At 50.0% G+C, this 15,931-nt stretch overlaps 1 protein-coding gene across 2 annotated transcripts in view; it reads left to right on the plus strand.

Annotated features, from left to right (window-relative positions):
• The first annotated feature begins 5,335 nt into the window (after positions 1-5,335).
• The window catches only part of LOC116938964 (DENN domain-containing protein 1A-like), a 53,343-nt gene continuing 42,747 nt past the window's right edge, over positions 5,336-15,931 (plus strand). Inside the window, exons 1-2 of one of the 2 annotated variants that reach the window (XM_032946746.2) lie at positions 5,336-5,966; positions 14,977-15,041. In XM_032946746.2, the coding sequence (XP_032802637.2) occupies positions 5,935-5,966; positions 14,977-15,041 (97 nt within the window). In that variant the 5' untranslated portion in view covers positions 5,336-5,934. The remainder of the gene's footprint in view (positions 5,967-14,976; positions 15,042-15,931) is intronic. The other variant, XM_032946748.2, reaches the window with a different exon arrangement.

Raw genomic sequence — 15,931 nt, forward strand, 5'->3', positions numbered from 1 at the left:
CGCTCACCATCATGAAGGTCCTTAATGATTGTGAGCCGAGTGTCAGGGACTCCGAAAGCATGAAGAACAACCCAGAGCCGAGAGGCCTCTTGATGGTATCATAGGCCTTGACCAGGTCAATAAAGCCAGAATGAGTTGGAAGTATCCACGGTTTACCCCGCCATGCGCCAGAAGTCGGCAGTGTCGTGAGCGAGCCATAGCAAGGCCTGTGCCTTGTACTATAATTGTAAATGTGGGATTACTCTCCAACACACAACCGGTGTGCTGAATTAGTAACGAATTGACATGTTTTGTTTACGTGACTAACCTTACTAATTGGTTGTGTCGGGTGGGTTTAACGACAGAATTATATGATCTAACCCAAACAAAAACCTGTATTGTGTACGCTTGCTGTTGGTTGTGGCTCGTGTTGTTATTGTAGTGGTGTCGGTTTGTTGGTGGTAATTGTGGTTGATGTTAGTGGTGGCTGTTGGTGGTAATACTTTAATATTGATCATGGTGGTGGTTGACGTTAGTGGGCAGCGGTAGTGTAGCAGTTAGTGTGCCGCGCTACAAACCCGGCGACCCGAGTTCTATTCCCGTTCACGGCCAACACCGGTGATGATAATCTAGACCGGCCTCCCCTAGGTCGACTCAGCCTCAAATTAAGACAAAGGCGATCGGGCGTGGTTGTTGGCCACCGACCCCCTCGTGTACCGTGCCGGCCTTCATTGATGCTCGCTAACAGCACTTGCCCAAACAGTCTGTAAAGGCCATACGGGGTATCTTTCCCTTTGGTTGACGTTATAGGTCGTGGTGTTAGTTGTTGGTGGTGATGGTTGTTGTTGTTGTTGATGGAAATAGTGGTTGTTAGTCGTTATTGTAAGTGCCTTGGGTTTAGCTGGTGGCTGGTGGTGATTATTGTTCGTTCTGGAATTGGGTTTGTTGTTGTTGTGGTGTTTTGTGCTAGTCGTGTGCTGGTGGTGCTAGTTTGTTGTCGGGGGTATTGTTGGTTGTTTTACTGGTGTCTGTTGGTGTTGTAGTAGCGGTGGTGTATTTCTGTTGATTGTTGGTGGCTTCGTTCGTGTGGTGGTGGTTGTAAATGGTGGTTGCTGTTGGTTGTGGAGTTGTTTTTGAGGTAATTGTTGTTGGTTGTGTAGTTGTTGAGGTGATTGTTGTTGGTTGTGGAGTTGTTGAGGTGATTGTTGGTTGTGGAGTTGTTGAGATGATTTGCTTGTCAGCTTCGATGTAGTCTCTGTTCACCAAGGTACCTGTACCTGACACGATAGCAATCATTGAAGACTTGGTCCAACAGGGACTGAATCCTGATGTACCAACTTTGGTGAGGCGCTGTCTTACCAACACTTACTTAATCTGGAATGGTACATTCTACAAACAAAATGAAGGCACCCTTATGGGTTCTCCCTTATCACCAGTGGTAGCGAATGTCTTCATGGAGAAATTTGAAACAGATGCCATCCTGACATCCACCCTACGTCCTTCCCTGTGGAAGATATACGTAGATGACACTTTCGCCATCTGGCCACATGGCCAGTCAGCACTGAACCAGTTTTTCAACCACATCAATTCCATACACCCATCTATCAAATTCACCATGGAAGTGGAAAATGATGGCAAGCTACCATTCCTGGATGTTTTTATCGAGAAGAGGCTTGATGGCTCTCTGGGACATTCCGTCTACAGGAAAGCCACCCACACGGAATCATATTGAAAGCCTGACTCCCACCACCATCCGGCCCAGAAGAACTCCCTCATCAAAACCACACCATAAGGCCTGCTGCATCTCCGACCAGTGCCACCTTGCCAGTGAACTGGAGCACGTACACCAAGCCCTCAAGATGAATGGATACTCAGACCGCACAATCCGCAAAGCTGTAGTCCCAACCACGGGGAGATAACCATCTGAGGACCCCATCAAAACCATCGCCTTGCCATCGCCTTGCCATCGTCTTGCCATACATAGCATGTGTTACCAAAAAGATTTCCAAAACCTTAAACGCAAGATCCAGGTCCGATTCAATGCAGTACACAAAATCCGTGATTTTATCCCATCTGTAAAGGATGTCATCCAGACATGCAATACCCTGGTGTCTACAAGCTAAGTTGTGTCTGCGGCAAGAGTTACATTGGGGAAACGAAACGACATGTCTCGGACCATTTTCGCGAACACAAGGCAGTTTTAAAACACGGCAGAACCAATACCTCTGCAGTGGCTGATCATTGTTATAACGCTGTGGGCTCGCACGATATTGTTTTTTCCGAGACCAAGGTACTCTGCAAACCTTTGGGCTACCATCAAAGATTTGTTCACGAAGCCATCCAGATGTATAAACACAGACAATTTCAACCGAGCAGATGGGTATAAGGGTCCGTTCATAAATTACGACACGCGATTTTGGACGAATTTTGACCCCCCCCCCCCCCTCGTCACACGGCGTCACAAAGTCAGACCCCCCTCAAATATGACGTCACAAAGCTCTGCCCCCCCCCCCCCCCCCACAAAAATAAAACATGCTTCAAATCACTTTAAACTATTGTCATTGTAGTGTGTATTTAATGTGGCGCTGCACTCTGATGTTGTAGGATGAAAATTTTTAATAAAAGTCTATTTAATTAAGCAGAACGTGTTGTCTATATTTATTTCAAGTTGTGCATTTTGATGTGACGTCACATTTCTGAACCCCCCCCCCCTTCGTCACATATCGTCACAAATGTCTGACCCCCCCCCCCCCCAGGTGCGTGACGTCATTTATGGATGGCCCCTAAGCTGAGCAATAATTGGATGGACGTTATTAACCAAGCAAATTCGTAACTTGCGTGGACGCTCTTGCTTCTCACAGCGCAGTTGGCAGCGCCGCAGCAGCTTGTGTTACACATAGACATGACATTAACTTGCTAATCCCCCTAATATCTCCCTGCCTAATCTCCCCCATCAACAGTGCTAATTATAGTTTAACGTACTACTTCAGCACCACCGGTGTGGTGGAGAGCAAAACCCACGCCGTTTACAGTTTAAGTTTTACGGCGTTTCACTGGTTCGAGTCACCGGCGTGCTGAAGTTGTAACACATCGGAGTGTCGCTCAAACCAAGCCGTGGGAAAACGGCTTGATGCTTGCGAAACGTGGGGCACTTGAAAAGAAACGTCTGTTGCTGGTTTGAAAACATTCAGGCTGTCCTGCCAACGATCCATCCTGGGTTTAACCAGACTTGGATTGTGTGAGGAGCTCACAGATCATTGAACAATCTGGACACAGTGCCGGATTATCCTCGTAGCAAAAGTAGCTACATATGTAGTAGTAGCTAAGGGCTCCGCACTTTCAAGGGCCCCGCGCTAAATGCTTTCGAGCTATCAATTCCGGTTCAGTGATTCTGCTCTATTACTATAGTACTAGACTGCCTTCAACTTTTATGAACTGGGTGTTTAAGTTTTGATTTAAAGCTTTCGTGACTGCAGGGATTCATATTATTGGTTCTTTCGGTAAAGTCACGTAGAAGGGAAACAATAAAATAATAAAAATATAAAACAAGAAAATTCTCACGACGTTTCGACTGCAACACAAGCAATCATCATCAGGTGTGAAAACCACAGCAAGAAAATTTTAAAAAAGTGGCGTTTTTTTTACGTTAGCACCACGGATAGCGATTTGGCAGTTTGTTCAGATGGACGAGTCCATCTATGTTCGGAAAAGAGGAGGGGGGAGACGAAAATAACAGATGCGGTCTGAAAGCCACCGTAAGCGTGTTTCCCTTCTACGTGACTTTACCGAAAGAACCAAGAATATGGGTTTTTAAGGTTAGCGATTTGTCTATTATCTGGCTGTATAGCAATTGAAAAAATAAAATTACTCTCTGTAAAAAAAATGTATATCTATGTTTTTTTTTATTTAGGGCCCTTTTATAACACTCGCTTCATCCGGCAGTGCTACAGCCCATGGGCACCTTGGTATTTGACACATCACGCGGCTCGGGAGTGCACCTGGCCTGGCACAAGCCCTGTTGCTGTTGTCGGATAAAACCATGTTTTATTTTACCAGGTAAGGCCCACTGACTGAGCTATTTCGCTCATGTTTCAGAAGCGACATGGCCACAAATATGAGCTCAACGAAGTGGCTTATCACTATGGAAATTTACAGCAGGAGCCAAAAACGCTAAACGCGTGGCGATGTTGATTCTAAACGTGGAGGGGAAAACCCGGAGGACCCGGAGAAAAATCCGGGCTACCACGGCGAGAGACAGAGGGCCAATGCAGACTCCAAATATACAGCAGCAGCAGCTGCAGGCGTCAAGGTCGGGATCGAACCCACGACCTCCTGAATACCAGGCGAGGGAATCAACATCTCCTAGCAACCGCGGTGCCCTGATTCTGATTGTTGTTGGTGGTGGTGGTTGTTTTTGTTGTTGCTCGTGGAGAGTGGAAGAATCTGGCGACCCGGGTTCGATTCCCACTCACGGCTGACACCGGTGACGGTCATCTGAACCGGTCCTCGGGCTCGCCTAGGTCGACTCAGCCTCAAATCAGTACCTGGTGTGCAAACATCACCATGAGGGAGACAAAGGCGGCCGGGCGTGGTGTTTGGTGGTTGATGTCACTGGGTTCACAGCCCACACCACTCACCACTACCTCGCTCCCCACGTCTCACTCAATCAGGGCTGACGTCACGACTGTGTTTTGATGACGTCATGTTTTGGCGCGATTGCGTCACTGCGGCGGTGCCGCTTCGAGAGGAGTGACCATCAGAGGGTCGTGTTTCAATTATAAGAGGGGGGCTGCATCCGCGATGACGTCATGATACTGTTTGGCTCTTTGCGATGACGTCAGGAAGCGGTTGGCTTTGTTGCGATGACGTCATGACAGTTGAGGACTCTGATGCGATGACGTCACGACAGTGGTTGGTTTTGTTGCGATGGCGTCTTGACAGTGGTTGGTTTTTATATTTTGTTTTTTTCGGTAAAGTCACGTAGAAGTGGTTGACTCTGTTGCGATGACGTCACGACAGCGGTTGGCGCTGTGGTGATGACGTCACGACAGCGGTTTGCTCTTGTGATTACGTCACGAAAGCGGTTGGAATCTGTCACGATGACGTCACGACAGCGGTTGGCTCTGTTGTGAGGAAGTCACGACAGCGGTTTGGTCTCTGTCACGATGGCGTCACGACAGTTGTTGGCTCTGTTTCGATGACGTCACGCTAGCGTTTGTCATCTGCCACGATGACGTCACGACAATGGTTGGCTTCATTGCGATGACGTCACGACAGCGGTTGTCATCTGTCACGACAGCGGTTGGCTCTGCTGTGATGACGTCACGCAACTACCCCCCCCCCCCATGCGGACGAGTGACGTCGACGAGGGTCGCGCGGAGACGGCCACGTGACTGCGCGCGGCTACGTCACGCGCGATGAGTCGCGGCGAGTGACGCGGCCGGCAGAGGGACAAGTTGAGAGGCGGCCGCCTCCACCACCACCAACCTCGTCCTCCTCCACCTCGTCCTCCACCACCTCGTCCTCCTCCACCTCGTCCTCCACCACCACCAACCTCGTCCTCCACCACCTCGTCCTCCTCCACCTCGTCCTCCTCCACCTCGTCCTCCTCCACCTCGTCCTCCTCCACCTCGTCCTCTTCCACCACCACCGTCTCCACCACCACCGTCTCCACCACCACCGTCTCCACCACCACCACCTCGTCCTCCACCTCATCCTGCTCCACCACCGTCTCCACTACCACCACCACCACCTCGTCCTCCACCTCCTCCTGCTCCACCACCACCACCACCTCCTCCTGCTGCTCCGTGTCGCCCGCTCTGGACGGGCTCTGAGCGCGTCCTCGCCCCCCCTCGTCTCTGGACGCGTCGCGGAAGCTGCGGCGGAGGCGGCGGCGCCGCCGGCAGCAGCGGCGGCATGGGGCTGGAGACGTGAGGGGAGACCCCGGCCAGAGACATGGGCTCCAGGATCAGGTACAGAGACTCCAGGTACAGGGTTCCAGGATCAGGTACAGAGACTCCAGGTACAGGGCTCCAGGATCAGGTACAGGGCTCCAGGATCAGGTACAGAGACTCCAGGTACAGGGCTCCAGGATCAGGTACAGAGACTCCAGGTACAGGGCTCCAGGATCAGGTACAGGGCTCCAGGATCAGGTACAGAGACTCCAGGTACAGGGTTCCAGGATCAGGTACAGAGACTCCAGGTACAGGGCTCCAGGATCAGGTACAGGGCTCCAGGTACAGGGCTCCAGGTACAGGGCTGCAGGTACAGGGCTCCAGGTACAGGTACAGGGCTCCAGATTCAGGTACAGAGACTACAGGGCTCCAGGATCAGGGCTCCAGGTACAGGGCTGCAGGTACAGGGCTCCAGGATCAGGTACAGGGCTCCAGGTACAGGGCTCCAGGATCAGGTACAGGGCTCCAGGATCAGGTACAGGGCTCCAGGTACAGAGACTCCAGGTACAGGGCTCCAGGATCAGGTACAGGGCTCCAGGATCAGGTACAGGGCTCCAGGATCAGGTACAGGGCTCCAGGTACAGGGCTCCAGGTACAGGGCTCCAGGTACAGGTACAGGGCTCCAGGATCAGGTACAGGGCTCCAGATTCAGGTACAGAGACTCCAGGTACAGGGCTCCAGGTACAGGTACAGAGACTCCACCCTCAGGTACAGGGCTCCAGGTACAGGGCTCCAGGTACAGGTACAGGGCTCCAGGATCAGGTACAGGGCTCCAGATTCAGGTACAGAGACTCCAGGTACAGGGCTCCAGGTACAGGTACAGAGACTCCACCCTCAGGTACAGGGCTCCAGGTACAGGGCTCCAGGTACAGGTACAGGGCTCCAGGATCAGGTACAGGGCTCCAGATTCAGGTACAGAGACTCCAGGTACAGGGCTCCAGGTACAGGGCGCCAGGTACAGGTACAGGGCTCCAGGTACAGGTACAGAGACTCCACCCTCAGGTACAGAGACTCCAGACTCAGGTACAGAGACTCCAGATTCAGGTACAGAGACTCAAGACTCAGGTACAGAGACTCCAGACTCAGGTACAGAGACTCAAGACTCAGGTACAGAGACTCAAGACTCAGGTACAGAGACTCCAGACTCAGGTACAGAGACTCAAGACTCAGGTACAGAGACTCCAGACTCAGGTACAGAGACTCCAGACTCAGGTACAGAGACTTAAGATTCAGGTACAGAGACTCCAGGCACAGGTACAGAGACTCCAGATTCAGGGACAGGAACTCCAGGCTCAGGTACAGAGACTCCAGGCTCAGGGACAGGTTGAGAGGGCGTTGCCAACTGTGAATTGCTGGGTTGTGGTTGTGGGGCACGGTGCTTGTGACTTGCGGTTTTGGGAGATATTTTGATTATGATCCCGTGCTGTCACTTGCGAGAGTAGGCCCGGCGTCATTGTCAACAGTGAACAAATACAATTTCAACGCCACAAATTACTAAATAGAAATTTACGTCGCAATCACCCCCCCCCCTCCCTACTGGGAAGACTTAGCAGGATCCTGGGTAGACAAGTTCTAAATATAATGAAAATAATATTATAGAAAAATAAAACTGTTCTTTTTGTGTGTGTGTGTGTACGTGTGTGTGATATAGTGGGAAAGGGCGGTCCTGCACAGATGCCATATTTTCAGTCCGTCTGCTACAGCAGAGGTGTAGGGAATTCCAACAAGACCTACATCTCTGCCATATTGACCTGGTCAAGGCCTATGATACCATCAGTAGGCCTGGGCTCTGGGTTGTTCTTCGTGCTTTTGGAGTACCTGACCCTCTGCTCACGATCATTAAGGACCTTCATGATGGTGAGCGGGCCCGGGTAAAACTACGTGGCCGGGAGTCAGAGCCATTCCCTGTACACCTTGGGTTGCGACAGGGATGTCCTCTGGCTCCCACAGTATTTAACATCTATTTTGACCACGTAGTTCGTGAAGCCTTCAATAGCTGTGCCGGGGGAATCTCCATATGGTACAGATATAATGGGAGGCTGATCGATGCCCGGGTGTGGTCAAGGGATGGCTCCCTATTGCTCAACCACGTTATGTATGCTGATGATTTGGTAATAGCTGCTCATTCAGAAGAGGAGTTGGAGACGCTGCTGCTGAGACTGGAGCGTGCCACTAAGAGGTGGGGCCTTACCATCAGCCCCACCAAAACTAAGCACCTGCCTGGGTATTTTGTACCATCGGACACTCCACCCCCACAACTCCCAATCGGTGATGGGGCAGTTGTGGAGAGAGTGGAGAGTTTCCCATACCTGGGCAGTGTGCTTATGACCGGCTCCAGTTTAACAGCAGAGGTCTCACTCCGAATCAGTCGAGCGGCAATATCTTTTTATCGGTTGCGTAACGCTGTGTGGAAGCTACCTGGTCTGTCGCTCCGCACTAAGCTTCAGGTTTTCTCGGCCACGGTCATTCCCTCCCTTCTCTACGCTTGCGAAACGTGGACCCCCCTAATGGAACATCTTCGCCGGTTAGAAACATTTAGGCTGGCCTGCCTACGATCCATCCTGGGTTTAACCAGACTGGATTGTGTGAGGAGCTCACAAATCCTTGAAAGATCTGGGCAAGGTCCCATCGGTGAGCTCCTCCGGCGGGGAAGGCTGCGATGGCTGGGTCATGTAGCCCGCATGCTCAGCCACCGCATGCCGAAACAGCTTTTATTCGGCCGGATTGAGGGGGCTAGGCGGGCGCGGCATGGGCTAGAGAAGAGATGGAGTGATGTGGTACAGGAGGACGTGGAGCTGAGTGGACTTGCCGATGACTGGTACCAGCGGTGTCAAGATCAGCCCCTGTGGAGGAGGCTCGTGAAGGACGCTACTGGGCAGTTGGAGGTAGTCGACCTCCAACAACAACGGAGGGCGGAGGAGCGACGCTCACAACAACGAGCGGAGCGCCGGGTGGCTAAAGCACAGCAGGTTGGCACAGTAGGGGGCACAGGTGGTGCATCAGCCAGTCATCTCAGTCAGTCGACCCGTGGCACCTGGGTCTGCCCCGTGACCTCCTGCCAGCGGGCGTTCGACACTTCACGTGACCTCAGGGTGCACATAGCCTGGCACAAGCGTCGTGGTGACGTCACCGCCACTTAGTGGCGAATGGCGGTTGTTGATATAGTGGGGAGCCGTAGTGTAGCGGTTAGCGCGCTGCGCTACGAAACCGGCGACCTGAGTGCGATTCCCGCTCACGGCCAACACCAGTGACGATTGTCTGAACTGGTCCCGGGCCTCCCCTAGGACGACTCAGCCTCAAATGAGTACCTGGTGCGGTGTGTAGACATCGCCACTAGGGAGACAAAGGCGGTCGGACGTGGTGCTGGCCACCCACCCCCTCATGTACCGTTCCGGCCTTCATAGGTGCTCGCTAACAGCACTTGCCCTGACAGTCTGTTACGGCTATATGGGGGATCTTTGTATCTTTGTTTGTGATATAGGTTACCATTGTTGATATTGACAGTGATGTCAATGTGATCGTGCGATGTGGTCGTAGCGGTTGTGTGGATGTTTGCGATGGTCTGGGCACCTGGGTCTGTCCCGTCACCACCCTGTCAGCACGCGAACCTTCGACAACTTCACGTGGCCTCGAAGTGCACCTGGCCTGGCACAGGCACCGTGGTGACGTCACCGTTACTTAGTTGGCGAATGGCGTGGTATTGGTTGTGCGCAAGAGGTCGGGCTGTGCCGCCCCTGAAAATGATGACGATGACGATGCGGCGCTGCTGTTCCCAGCGCAGCTGATGCGTGGTTGCCGCTGGGCAGTGCTGCACGTGCCAGGTCCCCGTTGTTGCCTCGTTGAGGACCTCGGGCTGAAGGAGTCATTGAACATCTCATTCGGAGGTGGCTTTGGGGCTCGCATGCTCCTGCCGTCCTCCAGTGAGTGCATTTGGCTACGCACGGTGCGAAGGAAGTTCGGCGTACGTGCATTCACGTCCACAGGGACTCGGAGCCAGCCCTGCTGAGATCGTGGGTTCACATCCTGGTTTCACACAGGTTGTCACGATCTAGCAATTCCATGGTCTCCATGGCATGACATTTATTGCTGCTTTTGATGTTCTTGGACACGTTTGATTTTTTTCTCCGGCTGTATCTTTCACGAACGTGATTGGTATCACCGTCAACTATCGGCGACACGAAATAAAACACAATAGCGGCAGTAACGTTGAGGATGTATGTTGAATTAATAATTGTTAAATATACTGGCGGATATCAAACGTATACAAACACAGCAACGAATATCGTGTGATATTTAGCTTCAAGGTGTTCCATGCCTGTTAGATCAGAATGATCTCATCTATCACACATCTTCTCGCTATCCAATCAGAATTAAATTTACACCACAGTTTATGCAATACCCCCTTCCTTCCCCGTTTTAAATTCGGCACAAGCAAGCCGTGGTATATCGACAACATTCACATACAGCATATTTTTTGTATACACGTTTGATCATTGAACGTGTTTAATACCTCGTGATTTGATTTTATATAATGTCGATTCTTTGAGGAAACAGTAAATACGTTTGTTTACATATATTGTCTAAACAAATACGTATATACTGTATTCTTGGTTCTTTCGGTAAAGTCACGGAGATAGAAAATGAAACAAAGAACAATTAAATACATAAATAAACCGCCCACGACATTTTCAATTTCTTCAAATTTTATTAAAAATGTTTTACTTATTTTTTATTTTCTATCTACGTGATTTTACCGAAAGAACAAAGAATATGAATTCCTGCAGTCACGAAAGTTTTAAGTAAACATTTTTTATCCTGTATATATCAAATGAACATATCAACAACCATCATACCACAGGTTTCATCCTGGTTAAAACTATTCGGTGCCGCTGCTGCTGCATTGGCGGTTGTGCGCACGCACAAAAATACAACGAGGAACTCGACGCACTCGTCAATAACACCGTGTGTGTATCCTTCAAAGGAAACATAATAGCCCACCGTAGGGCAATGGCCCTTGTTAATAGCACGTAAGTAGATAGCCACAGAGACGGAGTGGATGTGAAGAGTTGAGGTGGACACCAAGGCTGCACGTTAATAAAAACCCCATCGCATTGAAACTTTTTCTTTCCCCAAAAATGCTCAGAGGACAATTAAAACAACCTCTGCTCTTGGTTTCAAGGCCAAACGCCCGTGTGCCACCTCGTGTGGATTAGGGTCCATTGAAAGAACTTGATATCTACGTAGTTCCGAAATATCAGCTTGTGAGAGTTTCCGAATGCAAACGTGACATGACCCTGATTGTAAAATTGGCAAAGCAACTTCTTGGGGAATATTCGAAGAACAATATATTCTGCTGAGAGTTTTGATTGGGTTATCCGAGTGCTCATGGTTCGAATTGCAGGCATCGGTTAATGATAATGTGTGGGTTATGGTTCCACAGTGTGGTAGATTGTAACCCCCACAGAGGTTCCAGGAAGTAAATATGCACGCTCACGTGCTCGCGGAATGCCCTACGTGCAATCGGAATGTTTCGATAGGTAAGTGAAACATGCAATTGTGAACCAATGTCGGTGACAATTTTGTGCGTGTTTATTCCGCAAGGTGTCACCTTATTTTGACATGTATTCTCTATAATTAGACGGTCTACACACGACATGCGAGTGCTTCGCAACTGTTGTGCTGCAGCGAAAGTCCCAGGTGTGCTGCGGTATTTTTGGAATTTGGAAAGGAACGAACCTCAAGACCCCCCCCCACCGTCCCCTCTCCATTGGTCACGGTGCAGTATGGCAGACAACTGTCAGTCACCACCGCCGGCCCTCAACTCTCTCCGAGTCGCGCATGCACAGTTGGGCAAGCAGTCACGGAGACATAGACACGCACGGACGCGGAGACACACACAGACGAAGAGACACACATACGTGGGGAAACAGGCACTCAGACACGAATACACTCATGCAGTTTGGCAGATTGTTGTCACGGATGTCGCTGACACTTGATTTAGTTGTTCTCGGTGAGATCAGTATTAGCCCAGGATCGTGAATTATCTCTCTCTCAACTACAGCACATTGCCACCCACCCACCTGTGCCTACAGTGAGGTTTTGGCTCGGTGTGCCACGAAGATTGAGCGAAATCAAAAGTGCTCTTAAACGAAGGTTGAGGAGCACTGCTCTCGAGAGTAATCTCTGCATGATTTGATATTAAGTTCCTGAGACCCGTTCGGATGTCCATTTTGTTTGTATCTCTGAACTCGATACAGTAAAACCTTGGATTGCGAGTAACTTGGTCTGCAAGTGTTTTGCAAGACGAGCAAAAATTTTGAATACATTTTAATTTGATTTAACAAGCGAGGTCTTGCAATACGAGTAGTGCACGTGTACGCTTTGTACTGCCGAGCGTCACGTGATCACAACTGATGTACGAGTGCTTTGATATACGAGTGCTTTGGATTACAAACACGTTTCCGGAACGAATTCTGCTCGCAATCCAAGGTTTTACTATACTCTTATTTACATTCTGTACATAGTGTACACAAAGTGTTGTGGTTCAACAAAATAGGGAAGCATTGTTCAACTCATAAATAAGAATAAATATTGTACTTTCGCATGTATTTCTGTGATAAATACTGTATAGTAAATAGAACATAAAATAAAGTACGTAAAAAAGGAAGGTTTATTTATTTATTTTTAAGTTTTTAAAAGTTTTTTTTAAGTTTATTTTTTTTTACTTACCTTGAGTCCTGATGCTGGCTGCTTTTCCGAACGGGGCGAGCTTCACGCGGGAAGCTGGGGCCCATTACATCTCACGGAGGATTCTTCCAGTCGAAAGAAATAGTTTTGCGGTTCAGTTCGTATGTACGACCGAACGTTCGCAAGTTAGGTGCTTAAAAATGATAACGCCTTGTGGCGGTTCGTTCCTCAGTGTGGATGTTCGCAAGTCGGACCTTCGTATCTCGAGGACTGCCTTGTACTTTGACATCCCAAGGGTTCACTTGAACGTGTTGCAGCACGTGCATTGTCATCAATGGTTATTAATTTCACTTTTAATTTAGACGCCCAAGTGTCGCCCCGGCAACAACGGAGTTGAGCTCCAGCCATCTCCGTTAGCGGCGCTCTGCTGGTGTTGGAAATGCTTGAGTCGCTATGGGACAGCCGCTGGTGGCTTCGCACTCATTTTATTGACCTTGAAGGGATGATGATGATGATGATGCATAACCGGGATCTGAACTGGCAACCCTGCTGATGGTTAGTGGAGTGCTCTGCTCACAGCACCACCTGGCACACATTGCATTCACTCGGCCAACGGGTACATGGTACCTGTTTTCAGTTGAATGTGGTAATTGCGTCCCTGAAGAACACCGCGTTATGGAAAAATCGCGTTATAATGAAAAAAATATAATATTGGGTAAAGTGCAATCGGTGATGACACGTGAAATGCATACGCAGGCTGAACAAAGACTGAGATACGTGGGTAGCGTCTAGAAGCATCCAGCAGCATCCCGTCTTGTGTGATGCTACGCCGAGGCAGCAGTACGACCGCTTATTCCCACGCGCGTGACGTAGTTCTGTTCACTCGATCGCGTTATATCCAATTCGCATCCGCGTCTATATATATTAAAAAAAAAGTCTTCCCTAACACATTCATTCATTGGGTTATATCCAATTCGCGTTCTGAAAACCACGCGTTATAGGAGAACAGACGGTACAAAGTTGAACTGTTCGAGTGGTTTCCGGTCGCGCATTGCAGCAGGACTGCTGTGGTCCTCGACCACCACGTTGTGTGTGTGAGGGTTCGCTTGTGTCTGTGAGACTGTTGACCTCTCTGCTTCTCGTTACTTTGTCTCTATGTTCGGGTCCCCCGGTGTCTCCGTTTCTTTTCATCGGTGGCCAGGGCGTGGTGCTGGGCACAGCGCCCTTTTATGCGCCGTGCGGGCTGTCATAGGTGCTCGCTTAGCAGTGCTTGCCCCAACAGCTTCTGTAGGCTGCACAGGGGATCTTTGTATTCATCTTCTGGGTTCTTTCGGTAAAGTCACGTAGAATGGGGATAGAATAATAAAAATAACAACAGTAAAATTCTCACGACGTTTCGGGCCACAACACAAGTAGCCTTCCTCGGGTGAAGAAACAGGACTGTCCGGAAGACAGCGCTTCAGTGTTTCTCCCTCTCGTTCTATCTTTGTATTTTTGTTGTTTTATCTTCATTCTCTGTTCATGTATTATTCATGTCAGTCACTCGTTATGTTTCACCCTGATCTTGTTGTCTCGATCTAAATCTGGCTGGACTCGTCTACCTCGGGAGTGTTTCTCCGTCTCGTTCCGTCTGTTGCAATGCTTGTCCCTGTCCGTGTCTGTCTGTGTGCTACCCAATCTTCTCTGTCGCTACATTTCAGCGTCTGTGCATACCCTTCTGCCTCTCACCGTCTCTGTGTGCACGGACTTATAGTTCCTGCGCCTTCGTGTCTGCCCGGCCTGTAGCCGCATCTGCCATCCCCTCATCGCTGCCTTATCTCTCGCCGTGTCCCTCTCCTCATCGCCTCGTGTCTCCGTTCAGCTCTCTTTCTGAGCTTTATGACTCCTTGCATGCGCTTTCCAATCCTCTTGTTCATGTCAGGCTTCCTCAACTCGGCCCATTGACCCTCCAGGGTAAATGAATGATGAATGAGCATGGTATTCCCTCGTAATTCACAAACTTGCCACATGTGATGTTGGCTGTCCGCGAATCTCATCTGGCACTCTACACGACCGCATCGAGAGAGAGAGAGAGAAAGCGATGAGAGGAAATGTGACATGATGAAGTGATGAAATTAAGCGATGAGACAAAGTGATAATGTTTATGTAATAGCTGATTTAAGTATTTCTTTAAGGTAATTTATCGTAGGCCGATATCATTATCCGCGAAACGTGCTTTTCACGAGTATCCCCGGAACGTATCCCACGGGTGAGGCCTTTTTATTGAATCCAAAAATCACAAAGTTAAAGCAGCGAATGCATTTTTTGACACTTGGAACGATGCTCATGACATTTGTTGTCGGCGTTGTTTTTGCAGGGAGAACCCGGAGCGCATTTTTGAAGTCTTCGTCGAGGTGTCCTGCCCGGTGTCGACAGGAGATGGTAACTGTGCTCTCGCTCGGCGCTACACCCCTTTGCAGAAAGCCCACAGTCGCACGCATCACATTGTTTACTGCTGTAACTTGCCGACCCGCCCATACGGGACATCTGCGAAAAAGAGCTTCATGGCTCATCGGGTTCCTGCTGCAATCTAAATAATGATTCTAATTATGACATGCACCACTGGGGAAGGGGAGCGGTGGTAAGCGCGCTGCGCCGTGAACCCGATGATCCGAGTTCCATTCGCGGCCCACGATTAATAACCAGCGATGAGCGATGCTTGCGCGCAACCCCCATCGTCACCCCGCACTGGCCAGCGTGGTGAAGTATGGTCCAACAATGACCGTGAGGGAGCATTCAGGAAGAGCTGTGAATTGAATGTTTATTGCACAGTGTACGCGTATAATATTCGCGTAACCGAGTGGGAGCCTACCGGGACAGGTCTCTCGCGCGCGCTGAAGTAAGGGGGCAAACGTGGTCGCACAAGTCGAGGTGAGATTTAACGTAATTTTTTTTTATCGCGACGTGAATTTGCAAAGGATGCACGCAGCGGGAAAATGTGATGCATTTGTCGGTGAGTCTGCGCCCGCGTGCCCCCGTGCGTGCCACCGTGCGTGCCCCCGTGCGTGCACGGTTGGTGCCTTGTACTTAGAGGATGTGCTGGACGCGTGTGCGTGTGGTAAGGCGGTTGCCTTGCACCGTGACCTTTGCTTGGGGGGGCGCGTCAGGTTTCCGGCAGGTGAGGTGCCAAATGAGCACTTTTTTTTGGCCTTGATTTGATATTTTCAGAAATTGCAACAACAACAAAGTAAAACCGCGTTCGTCAGCAACACTGTGGCTTTCAAAAACAAAGAAGGGCAAAATGGCCCTTCCTCGCAGCTGTTATGCCAGAG

Source organism: Petromyzon marinus, chromosome 5, assembly GCF_048934315.1.
Source record: "Petromyzon marinus isolate PM22_M1 ecotype Great Lakes invasive population chromosome 5, UKy_Petmar_22M1.pri1.0, whole genome shotgun sequence".
NCBI lineage: Eukaryota > Metazoa > Chordata > Hyperoartia > Petromyzontiformes > Petromyzontidae > Petromyzon > Petromyzon marinus.